The 14,993-nt window shown below is 48.6% G+C and overlaps 1 protein-coding gene across 2 annotated transcripts; it reads right to left on the reverse strand.

Annotated features, from left to right (window-relative positions):
- Positions 1–3,576: 3,576 nt before the first annotated feature.
- On the reverse strand, positions 3,577–14,121 carry PAX1 (paired box 1). 2 transcript variants are annotated; one of them, XM_039531769.1, is made up of 5 exons: positions 13,972–14,121; positions 12,910–13,539; positions 11,113–11,255; positions 10,024–10,243; positions 3,577–3,668 (listed from the first exon to the last, which is right to left on the reverse strand). In XM_039531769.1, exons 1-5 carry the CDS (start codon positions 13,973–13,975, stop codon positions 3,577–3,579), a joined length of 1,089 nt encoding a protein of 362 aa, XP_039387703.1. In that variant the 5' UTR covers positions 13,976–14,121. The 2 variants fall into 2 exon arrangements, with proteins under 2 accessions (XP_039387703.1, XP_039387704.1); XM_039531770.1 differs by lacking the exon at positions 3,577–3,668 and adding an exon at positions 8,451–8,578.
- Between the last annotated feature and the right edge of the window lie 872 nt (positions 14,122–14,993).

A 14,993-nucleotide genomic window follows, 5' to 3' on the forward strand; every position in this document is an offset into this window, starting at 1 on the left:
TCTCACTGGAGCAAACTCATGAGGCGTATCTTGACCCGCATGAATGCCAAAGGGACGTACAGTGTTCACAACTCTCGCGATTTTATCACAGGTCTCATGGTATTTGGGTTTGCCTTTACACCCCAGCCCCAGAAGCCATGTGATCACATGCAAATCTCAGCTTTCACTGAACAGAAAAAAAGTTTCTAACCTTCTTGGCTTTGGAGAAAGGCTCAAAAACGTGAGCCCCGAAGGCTCAGAAAGCAGAAGCCAATAAATCATGAATTTTTTTTTTAAATCTCCTGATTGTTAAGCCAGTCTCCTGATTTTGGGAGGCCTGACTCATGATTTTGAATGCTTGGGGCTTGCAGTGCTGGGACAGTGATCCTCCCACCTTCCTCTGGCACATTGGGTCTCCGGTACCACAAAGTGCAGGTGACACCTTCATGTGAATATTTGCTCAGGCCAGGGAGTACTTCACCCCTTCCCACCAGGCGAGGGCCTGGCCAATTTGCCACTTCCAGGCTGGATCACTGTAACTCATGGTTTCTGAAGCTGTATGGCAAGATGATGCTCAGGATCCAGCCAGCCGCCTGCCTTCTCCATGGCTCAGGCTGCTGTGAGCACATCAGGCATGTCCTCAAGTCCTTCTACGGGCACCCAGTTGTCTTCTAATGCCAGAGTAAGCCTTTGGGCTTCATTTGCAAAACAATTAATGGATCAGACCCCAGCTCCAACAAGACCAAAGTTTGATCTATTCATCCCTCCCACAGCAGTGCTCCTCTGGGGCCATGTAGCTCTCGAAGCACGTGAGAGCTGGGGTGGCTGATAAGGGGGTAAAACCCACAGCGAGAGGCGGATGAAAGAAGGAAGACTCCACAATGATCCTTGGTTGGGGCAGGATTTGCCCCAGCTCAATAAGCTCTGGGGCCTGCCACAAGTCCCTGACTCGTCCAGCTAGGTCCAAGCACACCTTGTGGGCTGCCTCATTAAAGTCGCCGGAGCTGAAGGGACATGGCGCATGAGCTATCCTTCCCCTTGTGGGGGCTTCCCCTTTCATTCGGGCAGGAGGCACATCACTGGGACAGCGGGAGGAAACCTGAGTATTATTTATATGACAGCAGAGCTTGGGGTCCCATTGCGCGAGGCACTGTACAAATGTATCATTAAAGAAGGTCCCATCCCCTAAGAGCCTACAACCTGACTAGACAAGACAGAGAGGGTAGGAGTGACCTGTTCAGTGCCACACAGAAGGTCACTGACAGAGCCAGAAATAGACTCCAGGGGTACGTCTACACTGCCCACTAAGCCCAGGGATCTGACTCAGGTTTGAGCCCAAGCTCCCATTCTGGCCACACACAAATGAGTCTGACTCAGGACAGCAAGCGCTCAGGACCTGGGTTCTCAGACCCTGCTGGGGGTGGGGGTGTCAGTGCCTAAGTCCCAATGCGACCCAGGTCCAAGCCCTGCAGTGTGGATACCCCTCATGCTGCAGATGTGAGTCAGACGGTCTGTGTAGTGGAGTGTGGCCATATTCACATGGCTGAGACCTGGTCCAGCAATTGTGAACCCAGATTTACCATGCAGTGTAGATGCTCAAGCACAGGCTTGGAAGCACCAAATCCACAAGCCCAGGTCCCACAGACCCAGGTTTACAATGCAGTGTAGACATAGCCTAGGTCTCCTGACACTCACTCCTTTTCTCTACACTGCTTGTCTTTGCTTTGGTTCTGCCTGCCCTGTACGGCTGTGCATAAAGGCCTTTGGTTTTCAGTGTTGGCAATCCCCTTTCACTCAGCACTGCATGTGTTTATTTTGAAACCAGTGCTTTAGAGGATCAGGGCTATTTTCTTATACATCTTATGTAATGAGTTTTTAATTATGTGGACGAGAAGTGCCCATCTGACATCACAGACCACCGAAATGCAATGTGTGTGCCTTCAGGAGAGATCCACTAGAAAAAGGGTACGCGTCTTTCACATTTCCCTGCCCAGGAAGAATCTCATTAGCTTTATTTGATGTGAAGTTTTGTTTGGACTCTTCTGTCTGAGAAAGGTTACACTCATTTTATTCATGCTTTGAGGGTGCTGCTATCTTTCTGTTCTGAAGCAGTTCCCATTGTGAATTCTAGCTCAGTCTTAAATCTATAGACATTCCGTGGAACTAAATATGGCCAATAGCGATCAATTTCAGGAGGTCTGATGGCCAATAAGATACATTTAACTAAATTCATGGGGCCAGATACTTCTGTGATGTAATTTCATTGCCTTCCACTTGGCTTCCTCTCTGTAAAATATAGTCTGTTTAGTGTGACAAATATCGTGTGAGCCTGGCCAAGCTCTCCCCTATTTAAAATACTCTTTTCTTTTCTCTCCTGGTGCTTTATACTCAAGTGCAAGGTCAGCAAAGATCTCCCAGGTTTTGCAACCTTCTGTAATCTCCATTTAGACTCAGTCCTTCCTTAGGGTTATTATATGTAGGGTAGCACCTCGTCGCTCCAACCACGCTTATGGCCCCTTTGTGGTAGGCCCTATACAAACACACAGTAAGAAACAGCCCTTTCCTCAAAGAGCCTCCAATCTAAATAGACAACTCAAGGGAAATATTATTATCCCAGTTTTACAGATGGTGAATTGAGGCACAGGGAGATTGAGTGACCTGCCAGGAGCCACTCATAGAGCTGGCTGCAGCACTGAGAAATTAATGCAGGTCTCCTGAGTCCCAGTCCAGTCCTTTTAACCACACATCCATCCTTACAATGAATGCAAAAAGACTCGTTTTAGAAAGACAGTCTAGAACTGGCTGGAGGAAGATTCTAACAGCTGGCTGCTTCCAGAAATAGCCGCACATTGGACAAAGGGCATGGGAAGAAGTCACTTTTGGTAAAGCTTCTTCAGGAGAAGCAGAAATAGGGCAGTTGAGGCTCCAGTGGACTGGGGGAGAACTGCACGACTAGAGGCCATGGTCTGCTGCTATGCAAAGAGAAGACACATTCCCCAGGGAAGAAATCCAAACATGAGCATTGGTTGTAGTCACTTTTTATTAAGGGTTGTTATTATAAAAATATATCATAATGTTGCTGCGTATTTGTCCATTTACACTCTGGGAAAGAGACATTATCCACGGGCAGAAACAGGTTCAGAGCACAGATCCTTGGGCTAAGGCCTTGGAGACACTGAATGAATCCTCTCTAGAGTAAATGCACATCAGAGTGACAGGATAAAGTCTATGGCATCGTAAGCAATGAACAGTGGTGGTAGGTCTAGTGACAAATCTGTGACTGCTATATATCCAGAGGTCTCTTGTGTGAAAGAAAGAAAGGAAGAAAGAAAATGATTCTCTCCCATCACCACCTTCCAACTTGACTGAGGAAATCACTCACTCAAGGCACAGGATCAATGAATGTCCCGATCTCATTCACTTGTGCATTAAAAAGTCACTGTCTCTTTTTATTGCCTGGGCTTGTTTCAAATACAGTCTCTTCCTCTCCAAAGGCGCCTCTTTGAATGCAGTTGTGCTTTTAGGTTCTGTTTCATTTTCGAAGTTGCAGGTGTTTGATCCAAAACTCTCCCTCTCTCCGATGAGTCACTGCAAGCTCTAGGAAGATGAGGCTGGGATAGAAAGTCCATGTATATTATTTAGGGTTTCTTGAGGTTTGGCTACGGGACTGGAAGGTTTTCTGTCCACAACTGCAGCAAGGGAAAGAAAGAGAAGCAAGTAGGTTGGCATACTCCTAACGCATTGACTATAACACTGCTGTTTGTTTCATTAGGTGGCATCAGACTGAGACTTCTTATGGCACCTGATTAGTTTTGCTTTACACTTGCTGTATGTTTGCTCACCTATAGCCCAAAGAATCTGCCGTGTCAATTTCACAGTCACACACTGGTTGATCAATTGTTCCTAGTCATTTCTTTCAAAAATCCTCTAAGAACCTTTCCCTTTCGCTGCAAGCCAGGGAGACATTTTCTGCCCTGAACCAGTGACAAGTCTCCTCCCAAGACCTTTAGTAGAATCCTAATTTCATTTGCAATAACTGAAGCCTCCTTCCAAGGCACAGCCCATCTGAAAGAAAAGAGCAATTCCCCCCAAAGGCAAATCTGGCTGCCCATGGATGGATGGCTGATCAATTCACCTTTGGCAAGCGATTGGGAAATACAGGATCGTGTGCACTAAATGAAGCCAGTTCCTGTTTTAATCCTGGTTTCTGACTAGCCAGCTTCCCAGCTGATGGTTGTAAACATCCACCTCGGAGATTTGGCTCAACCCCAGTGACATACGCGCTTTAGCACTTCCTCTGCTATTGGGGGGGGGGGTGTCCTAGGGTGACCAGATGTCCCGATTTTGTAGGGACAGTCCCAATATTGGGGTTTTTTTCTTGTATAGGCTTCTATTACCCCGCACCCCTTGTCCCGATTTTTCACACTTGCTGGCTGGTCACTGTGTGTGTGTGTGTGGGGGGGGGTGTTAAGGCTTCCGGAAGGGACCCCAAGTTTGTCAGAAATGCAGTGACTATGTCAGTGGCCGATCGCTGTCCCCTCTCTCCCCTCAGTCTTATGCGATTGCTGCCTATTTGCCTAGGAAGGCACAATTATTTTAGAAGCGAGTTCTTTTTCCACCTCCGATGGAGGAATCGCCTGCAAAGATTGGGCCGCGGGAGGGGGGTTGCTTCATGTTTTTTATTGGTAAATGCGGGGGGGGGGAGTTCCTTCCTGGTTGCGCGCTGTACTTGTGGCGTGGTGAAGATGTATTTTAAATCCCCTTCAATTCCCCTCTCCCCGCACACATCTGTATTCGATATAGGGCCAGAAACTTCACACCCAGCGCGCCTGCAGCGCCTGGCTTCTCGCAGCCCAAGCGCCGAGCTGCAGGCCTCGGGGGGGACGCCAGAGCCGTCCTGTCTGCAGGGACCAGAGGGGATTTGCTTTTTTTTCCCCTTTCCAAACTGCGGCATGTTCCCCCTCCCGGCTCAAGCTTGTTTTAATTCGCTTCCATCTCGCGCCCAGCAGAGGCTTGGACTCCGCTTTGGCTCCGCGGTGCGAGGGTCCCACCGGCTGTGCCGAGACGTGCAGATGACTGCAAATCACAAGACACATTCCCGTCCTAACGGGCCCAGTGGCTAGATATAAAATACTCCCTTCAGGGCAGGGCAGTGGAGCCAGATCGGCCGCTGGGCTACCACATTCTGCTGCTGCTGCTTTCCTGGGAGGGGGGGGTCTTTTTTTTTCTTTCTTTCTTTCTTTCTTTTTTTTTTTTGCAAAACGCGTCCATTCTCCAGACTCAATCTGGCTGAAACAAGCAAGATCGAGCCCCAAGCATTTGCGGCCCGTCCTGGATTGAGCCACGCAGCCTCCTGGGTGAGTCCTACAGGTGACTGGGACTGGGCCGACCCCAGAGGCAGGTATGTATCGAAAGAAAGAAAGAAAGACCCCGAATCCAGGCAATCGATCGCAGGTGTAAACCAGCGGATATTGCTGTCAGCCCCTCGCCTTCGCTGGCTTTAAACGCCCCTTGCGATCTACGCGCTCGCTAAAGCGACTTTCCACGCACAAAGGCGAGCAGGATCGGGCGCTAAATCCACCCCGCGGTTAGCGTTTGCGGAGGCCTGGCAGCTTGTTTAGACGCTCATGGTGGAGGCGCTGCGTTTCCCTTGGTTTACTGCAACGCTTGGGCTGTTTTGACCGGCAGGTATTCCCCCAAGCGCTGTGCAGGCGGACCGATCTCTCCAAGAAATTGACACCACCCTCGCTGGTTTGGGGGCCTGGGGGGGGGGAGCGCAGTCCAGGACACCCTGTGATCATATAGGTGGAGGATAAGCGTGGGGAGAATTGGCCGGTTTAACAAATTGCTACATCCCCCTCGTCCCCCCCCCCCCCCCATGTGCAAAAGCTGTAAATTAACTTTTCAGAATCCCGGTTCAGAGCCGTGAGGAGCCATCTCGTTTACAAGTGCGGCCCAAGGTGGCTTTCGCAGCCAGATTTCAATGGAAATGGATGGTCTCTCCCAGCGTATGAAATGAGAACGATATGAAAACAGCCTGGAGCTGTAACTGGGGGAGGAGATGTCAGAATGGGGAACGTTGGTTGTAATGGTGCTTAGTTAACCCGGCAGTGGCTCTGGGATGCACCTAGCAGGCTTAGGAGTGGCTTTGACAATGGATGGTTCCTATTTCTGGAATGGGAACAAAATAAATACACGAGCAATAAGAACCTGAGCAAATGCAAATGGGTTTTTTACAAGCAGCAAGTCTGTAGGTTGTGAATAGGATTTATTAATCCGTGTATGGGAAATTCCCGCGCGTTAATTGTGATCAAATCATCCTTCTCGCCTCCTTTTCCTGTTTACACGGGCTCGGAGGTGCCCGGATCTTTCACTGTTCCTTCCGGGCCCTGGTGGTGCTTCCTAGGCCTTCTAGTCCCTGGGGTTTAATTGTGATCAAATACAAGGTTTAACCAAATACTTTAATGGTCAAATTGTCCAAGGTGCTGAGCAGTCACTGAGTTTTATTAATTATTATGATTATTATTTTAGAAAATCTGTCCATAAATGAATCTATCTACTCCCTTTTCAATTACTGCTTCGGATTTGTTTTACTTTTCCAAGCAGATCAGCCAGCCAAAGTACCAGGTTTGGTATGATTACACCGGCGGTATATAAAGGTAAAATGAAACTTCCTTTGTCGCAGCTAGCTTGAGAATATACGAAATATACTAGAGGCATTCGCGCTCTTTAGAGGAGTGAATTTTGTTTGATGGATAGCAGTTAAGTGGGGTGGGGGAGGAGGGTTGAGTATCGGAGACTGTGCGTGTCTACATGGACACATCTCAGTTGAGACAATCATTACTTATCCGGTAAAATAACTTACATGAGATATAGGAAGCTGTTGCAGGGATGTTTTTTATACTCTCAGTTCTGAGGTGTTCAAAGAGTTTTCAATACTTTTAATTAAAATTGAAGGGTTATCTTTCTCTCTCACACACACACACACTGTATTTTGATAAACAATGCATTAGCATTAGATAGATAGATAGATAGATAGATAGATAGATAGATAGATACCAGAAAATTAGTCAAACTAGAATGTGCATAGATACTTAAAAATCTTTCTTTCTTTCTTTCTTTCTTTCTTTCTTTCTTTCTTTCTTCAAAAATCCTTTTATGGCTATTGTTATCCCTTATTGTACACAATCACTCATTATTAGCGATAATAATGAGGTTGTAACTCTCAGAAGGCTACATTAGTTAGGCAAAAATGGTTAAGGGTCGTATATTAAAACAGTAATACATAAATTAGCTGATAACTGGAAAATGAATTGCAAATGTGAAAAAAGACTAGAGACATTATAATGTACAAGGCAACGAAGGGCAAGGAATAGCAGCAGAACAGATGCGTTAGCGGTTTTAAATGAAACCATATATCAAAGAAATCAAACGTCCCAAAATGGACCGATGTGATTAATAGAAGAAAAAATGTTCAACATTAAAAAATATACTACAGGATAGAGCCGTGTTCCAATCAGAAACATGTGATCGCCTATTATACTCCTATGGTATATTACTTTAAATACTCCCTGAGGGGGGAAAAATAACTAGTAGAAGCGATTTATAATGTTAGTCATTTTCATTGAATGAGTGTGTCTTTCTTAGATCTCGATTATCCACCAGCACTTCGGCAAGATTTATGGTCAGAGGTATCCAGTAAAAATACTTATTTAATATGGCTAAAATTATTATTACTAAAAACGAATGTCTCTAATGCTCAACCTCTGTCCCTTCGCTGTTTTTATTATATGATACAGAATATCACTGGGTCGTTTCTTTTCTGTGTCATTGCACACAATGCACACTCTAGGCGCGGATAATTACCTCTAAGAAAGAAATCCTTGTCTTAAAGAATTAAAAGCTGGATGTTTGCCCCAGATCGTTCTGCTTCCTCTGAGATTTCCATCTCACAGGATTGAACATTAAGAGGAAAAAATGGTTTCCACGTTGAATCCTTATGTTTTTACTGGTAACAAATATGAAGGATGTTTGAGCGCAAGGGCTGTACGATTCTGAACTAGCAGATATTTTAGCAAGGAAAAAATCTGAAATGATTTTTAGGTGTCCCTTGAGGAGGGGGGAACCTTCTTAATGTATTTTCAGGTTTCCATAAAGATGTAGAAGTGCTAGGACTTAAACAACCTTTTAAACGTAGCACTTGCATTGAAAAGTAACAGGGAGAATGTAACTGGTTTGTCTGTACACTGCAGTGACTATCAACCAGCGCCCTAAAGGGGTTTTATTTGGTGGGAAAGGATCCTAACCAACAGCTTCAAAATGATCCCGGGGCTAGCGCGTGTTACCCCTATCATTTGTTCCCTATCAAATATTGGCTCCCACTCAACGCTGCCCAGCTCGAGCTAAGCGCATGAAATGGGTCATTATACCTATTTGCCATTTTTTAAAACATGAATAAAAACGAAAGAGTAGGTAATTCCTCCGCATCGCCTTTGAGCTTCCACCCGCCACAATGCTAAAATCCAAGGGCCGGTCCAACTCCAGCTGAAGTCTATGGAAAGATACTAAAACTGCTGGGCCGGGCCTCCAATGGGCACAACTGAGAAATGAAAAATCAGATGGTTTAGGGCCCGATCCTGCATTTATGAAATAGTATAGAACTCAATTCCCGAGGCAGAGAGAGAGAGAGGCTATTCTCTTCCACAGGCTAATGGGATCTATTCATTTTAAACGTTCTATATTACATGTAATTTTACAAATTCTATATAAACACGTGCGTGAAATACAATTATATATGTGTGTGTGGCTGTAAAACAGAGAGAGAGAGAGAGAGGGGTGTTCTTTTTATATGTTCTCTTCCACAGACTAATTTTATATAGAAATTTTAAAAGTTCTATATTTCATTTAATTTTACAAATTCTATGTACACACACGTATTCGAAATAAAATTATATATGTGTGTGTAATATAGATATATAGCTACAATAGAAATGCCTGTTGTATATATATATATATATACACACACATCAGTCTGTTTTTATAGCTATAAAGTGTAATACACAATTATATATATGTGTGTGTAATATATATATACACAACAGGCATTTCTATTATAGCTATATATCTATATTACACACACATATATAATTGTGTATTACACTGTATAGCTATAATAGAAATGCCTGTTATATTTATATATATAATATATATACAAAAATAGACATATTCCATTATAGCTATATAGTGTAATAGACAATATATATATACATATATTAAACGTAGGCATGTTCTATTATAGCTATATAATAGATATAGTCTGAGGATGTTCTATAACTATGCAAACAGAGGGCATTTTTAATAAACATGGGAATGTCCATATAGCTATATATATATTACACGCGTATATATATATATATGACAAAATATTATTTTGATATTATTAATTAGATTAGATTTTATACATAAGAGAACAATCTGCCCGTCCGTGTATGGATTCGCTGAGATCCTTGCTCTACACAGCAGTCCCAGAGCATTTTTGTAAAGCGTGGGAATGTTCCCTCTAGCTGTATAGACATTACAGGCACGTATATCTCTAGGTGCTGCTCTGGATCTATATAACGCGTGCAAGGGACCAGCCCCCTCCCAGGTTTATGAAGAGCTCTGGGGCTGGCAGTGGCCGAGCCCCCCCGGAAGGATTTGCAGCGCAGAGCCCTGGTCGCAGTCCATGCCTGCCGGGACAGACCCTCTCTGTTCTCCTGCGGTGTGGAAGTGGCTGGGGATATTCTGCCACCTGTGTGGCTGCGGAGAGGAAAGTGGCTGGTGGAAAAGGACCCCAGCCGGCGTCCCTCCACAGCCCCTCGGCGAGCAAAGGCTCCGGGGCAGGGAGACTTTCCCAGCCGCCGGGCCCGAGCCAGATCGGCCCGGCAGTGCAGAAGCGAAGGATCAATTGCTCGGGTCGCCAGGCAGGTCACTGAGATTTCCCTCCCTCCCCACCCAGCCTGGGTGGGACTCCGCATCCCCCGCTGGCCTCCCTCGCCCCCCTACCTTCCCGGGCGGGATGCTTGAAGGCCATGGCGGTGCACAGCTCTCCTCCGGCGACCGTCACTCCGGGCCCGTGGTGAGCCAGGGGGCTGCTTTGCGCCTGCCAGTGGGGCCCGGGGGTGATGTAGCCCGCCCCGGGGCCAGCGTAAACCCCGTGCTGGTTGGAGGAGGGGTAGGCGCAGGCTGGGAGGAAGCTGCCGACGGTGGAAAGGCCAGGGGCAGGCTGCGGAGAGAAGGGGAGACGGGCTGTTACACGGATTACAGACATCCCGGATCCTGCTAGGGGCCCGAGGCCGGGACGGGATCGGAAGGTGCTGTCCGCCCTTGCCCCATGGAAGGGGACACATCTGCCTCTCAATGGATACCGCCCCCACGTCTGCCATCACGGGCATCGCCGAGCCCCGGGGGTGGCAAAAAAATTGTGCATTGGCTGCTTCGGTTCATCTTTTTCTTTTTACGGAGTAACAGGCAGAAATCAGCCCCCTTCCTCCATTCGATTCCAGGGATCGTTTGGATTCGATTTCTTTGACTACCCGAGAGATTGGGGAGGCGGGGGCAGGAAAGGGGGGGAAAGCTGAATTACAACGACAACAAAACCTAAGGAAAGCCCCAGCTGAGGCTATGAAAATATTGATGCAATTACAATGGAGATATTCAGTGCGTCAGACAGTGGGGGGATACACCCGCCTGTGTATGCTCGTGTAAACACACACCGATTCTGAGCTGAGGTGATACAAAAAACTTGTTCAACCAAAATTGATTCCTTTTAAGGCATCCGCGTTTGTGTTTATGCTCTGGTATATGCCTGCGTACTCACACAAGCTGGTGTCTTAAATGTAAAATTATGAATTGCACACGCATTTCACAGCCTCGCCTCGCGATCTGTTTACACTTGCGTGTATGGACCCGTGTGTGCACACGCACACAATCGGGTGCTTTAAATGCATCAGTTTTAGTTGCACAAACATTTTCCCAATTCGAATTCACAATCTTCCTTCAAGGGGTGATCCCAAAATCTCTCCCCCTACCCCGCCCCCTTTTCTTCACGGCTATTCCCCCCCAAGCTGCAAAGGCCTGGCTGGAAGATGTTACCTGGGGGTACTTAATGTCCGCTTCCATTGCAGCTTTATCAATCCCATTGACTGCCTGGGCGGGAGGGAAGGCCGTTCTGTTCACACTGGGCCAGTCTTCCATTTTTGGTGGGTAGGCAGACCCCTCTGTCCCAGCCAGAGGCCCTGGGATGGGAAAAGATCGCAGGAGATGTACTCATCCGCATTCAGACCCTTCCTAGAACCATGCAACCTCTAGCCACCCGCCTCGCTGTCCTATTCCGTGACCCGGGATCTCTAAGCGCTGGGGAAAGCCACGCAGGGCTCCGATCCTGCTCCGGGATGAAGCCAGCAGGGAGTTTTGCCCTTGGTTTCAATGAGATCAGCATCGAGTCAGGCTTTGTTTTGTTTTCGTTCAGAAACTGCGCCAGGGCAGCTTGGTCACTGGGCACCTTCGAGCCGGCTGAAAATCGCACTGTCTAGGAGGCATTTTCAACACGGTCCAATTGGGGCTGGAGCTTGGTATGAGACTCATTCAAAATTGCGATCGAGAATGATCTGATAAAGACACCGGCCTTTAATATAAAACTCTGATGTCCCTATTCAAACTGCGTCGTCCAGAGGCTACAAACAGAATCCAGTTTTCAGACTGAAAATTCTTTCCGGCTCCAGAAAGGGCCTGAATCCGAAGCGAATACGCATTCGGGAGCCTGCTTTATAAACGTGACAATCGCTCACACAAGCGTTAGCAGGGACCCGGGACAGCAGGTTAGCGCCTCAAATTGGTCTGCCTGCTTATGCAAACCGTGTACGAAGTCAAAGGAGACTGGGGGCGCATAAAACACGAACTCTGATGGCCTAAATTATGACCAGCTTTGCTTCCAATTCAGCTGAAACACATTCTCCTCCCCCCAAAGGTCTGTCTGTTTCACTAGGAAACTTTTAGGCTTTCTTATCATGTAAAAGGTACAATTCCCAGACAGAAACGCATGCGGGTGATTTATTTACCTTTAGCGTTTGAAGGGATCAAAGGAGAGCAATTCCCCAGACGAAGTGTGCAGAACAAAAGTGGAACCGGGTATTCATTGATTCAATTCGGGTTTGTATAAATAAAGCGTGACGGAGAAATCTAAAAAACCCTGACCACGATCCAATTTGCCAGCCAAGATCTGCCTGATATCGGGTTTATAGTAATCATCTGTTTCGATCACTGCTGAAGGATGCATTCTAGCTAGTGTGACAATTGCAATCGATGTTTTAATTTCTAGTAAAGAAGGGGCGTAGAAGAAAGTTCTTTTAAAAATGCTAAGAGGGCAGGGAAATTTCTGACAACGAATCAGATTAATGTCTGAGACGTTTGCTTAGATCTGGCAAAAGGACATCGAGATACGGTTTTCTGGGCTTGTTTTTTTGGAGAGGGGTGAGTGGAACTCAGAGCTCTCAATGTGTGACTGACACATTCTCTCATCCCCACGAAAATATTTTCCACATTTTTCATAAAAAGTTCAAGATGTCGGTTGTTTGGATCCAACTGGCCCACCAGATCCGCCCTACATGCACGGGGTTATTTACGCAGCCCTTCCAGCAATTATTTCGCCCAGGTTTATATGCGTTTAAAAGCGATTTTTTCAAAAGCCACGCGTGATTTTAGGTGCCTACGTTTCTGGGTGCCCAAAAAGGGGGAAGCGCTGAGCACCCACCTGCTAAAAAAAACCCAAGCGCCCCAGTATGCAGGCACCCCAAACCCTGAGTCTCTGTGCGCCCCTGCCAGGTAGAAAAAACCCAACCAACCAAACCCAGCGCCCACTGCAGTGCCGGGGGCGAAGCTGCGCTCGCTGACCTGTTTGCTCCATGAAGGCTCGGATACCTAGGATGTTGCTGACTGAATGCGCCGAGGGCCAGGATCTGGGGATACTGACATGTCCAGCTGTGACCGGCACGCCCGGATGATGGCCCAGTTTGGTCCCAGAGGAGGCCATGGGGTTGGGGTAGGGATACTGGTAAATGTGGTTATAAGGCAGCGTTGGCTGGGGGGGAGGCTGCTTGGTGCTGTCGTAGGGGCTGGGCTGGGAGAGGTTCCCGATTTTGTTCCTTAAAATCCTGCTGATGGAGCTCACGGAGGGCACGTTGTACTTGTCACACACCCCGTCGGCCAGCAGCCGGTCCCGGATCTCCCACGCGAAGATCCCCGGGTCCCCTTGCTTGTAGTCCCGGATGTGCTTGACCACGTTGGGGGTGGTGACCCGCGGTTTGCTCCCGCCGATGGCTCCGGGGAGGATGGAGCCCGTCTCGTTGTAGCGGGCCAGGATTTTACTCACGCAGCCGTGAGAGACCCGCAGCTGGCGACTGATGTCGCAGGGTCGGATCCCCAGCTGGGCCAGCTCCACGATCCTCAAGCGGATGGCGTTGGGCAGGGGTCTCCCGTTGACGAAGACGCCTCCCAGCTGGTTCACTTCCCCGTACGTTTGCTCTAGCGGAGGGGGGTGGGGGGAAAGGACGGGTTAGCACCGGCAGATTTAAAAAGGGAGCAAGGGAAATAGAGAGATTCTGCCTGTCTAACCCCTTCCCCAATATCCCCGCGCCCTGCAGAGGAGACGCCCTGGATCCCGCGAAGGAACGCCTGGGCCGTGTCGGGGAAAGGACGCGACGCGGAGTATTGTGATGATTATTATCCCTTACGCCCGTGCCTGGGGGTGGGGGCGTGTGGAGGCTTCGCCCGAGGCCTCCCTGCGTGGGAATGGGGGTGCGCTGCCCCCGGTTGGGCTTTCGAATCCCATTGCTCGGGATACGCAAAGCGAAACGGCGCGCCCGAAGCCCAGCCTGGCCGCTTCTCCTTCCCAAGGATCTCCCCCGCCGCTTCCCACCCCACTGGCAGAAATCAAACCCACCCGCAGCGCCTTACCCATCGCCCGCAAAGAGCCACGCGCCTTGCGCGATCAGCCGCGATCAGCTGGCCCCGCCGGAGGCTCCGTCTTCCCCGAGGCAGGCGCGGAGGCATAGAGGGGGGCTGCCTGCGAGCCCCGCAGGAGACGGGCTGCCCTTGCTCCGGGACCCAGGCTCTCTGCTGCTCCCGGGACACGTTCAAAGGCGGCCGGGGACTCACGCCCAAAGTGATCTTCATCCGTTCGGGGGGGGGAATAGCCCGTCCAGGAGCCTGCAGTTTGCTCAGATCAATTTGACGTGTCTTCCACGTCAATCTCGGTGGTCACGCCGGAGTTGGCATTTCATTGGTTCCCGGCCTTGCGAACGGGCAGAGGGCTGCTTCGTCTGCGGGACTGTTCCCCCTTTCCGCCCTCCTCTCCCTCAGCTACTCCTGAAACAACAGGGCGAGCGACACAGATGTCTGGAGCCGGGCTCTGCTGCCCCGGGCTGGATTCGCCCCCCCCCCACCCCAATTCAACTGCCAGAGCCTCTGTCCGCTGGGACGGGAATCTTTTTGCTAAGGATCATGGGGGCAGGGGGGAAGAAGGGGTTTGCAGCGGATTTCTTAAAAAATCAGGTGACCCCGAGGAATTACACCCAGTTCATTTTTAGCCTTACCGAGGGGCCGATCCTTTAAAGCCAGCAGGCGCCTCTCCATCAATAGAGTTTGGGGATCAACCCCTTTCCCCCCAGTCACGTTCAGTGTATGTCACCTGTCCGCACCCAGCTCACGCAGTCCTCACTCAGGCACAACTCCCAGGGATTGAACTGGTTTTGCCTGAGTGAGCAGTTCAAGCACTGGACCTTTACCAAATAAAGACGGACAGACATTTACAGTCGAAATCCAATTATCACCTGCTGCGAGGAAAGTCGCTTTGAAATATCAATTCAGCAGAATGGAGACATTTCTGGGTTGAAAATCGTCTGTCGAAGTAGCGAGGTCTAATGCTGTCTGGCCCAGGTTGCTATTAAATCCATTTGGTGAAGCTGGAACTCTCAAGG

Source organism: Mauremys reevesii, linkage group 3 (assembly GCF_016161935.1).
Source record: "Mauremys reevesii isolate NIE-2019 linkage group 3, ASM1616193v1, whole genome shotgun sequence".
In the NCBI taxonomy this organism is placed as follows: Eukaryota; Metazoa; Chordata; order Testudines; family Geoemydidae; genus Mauremys; species Mauremys reevesii.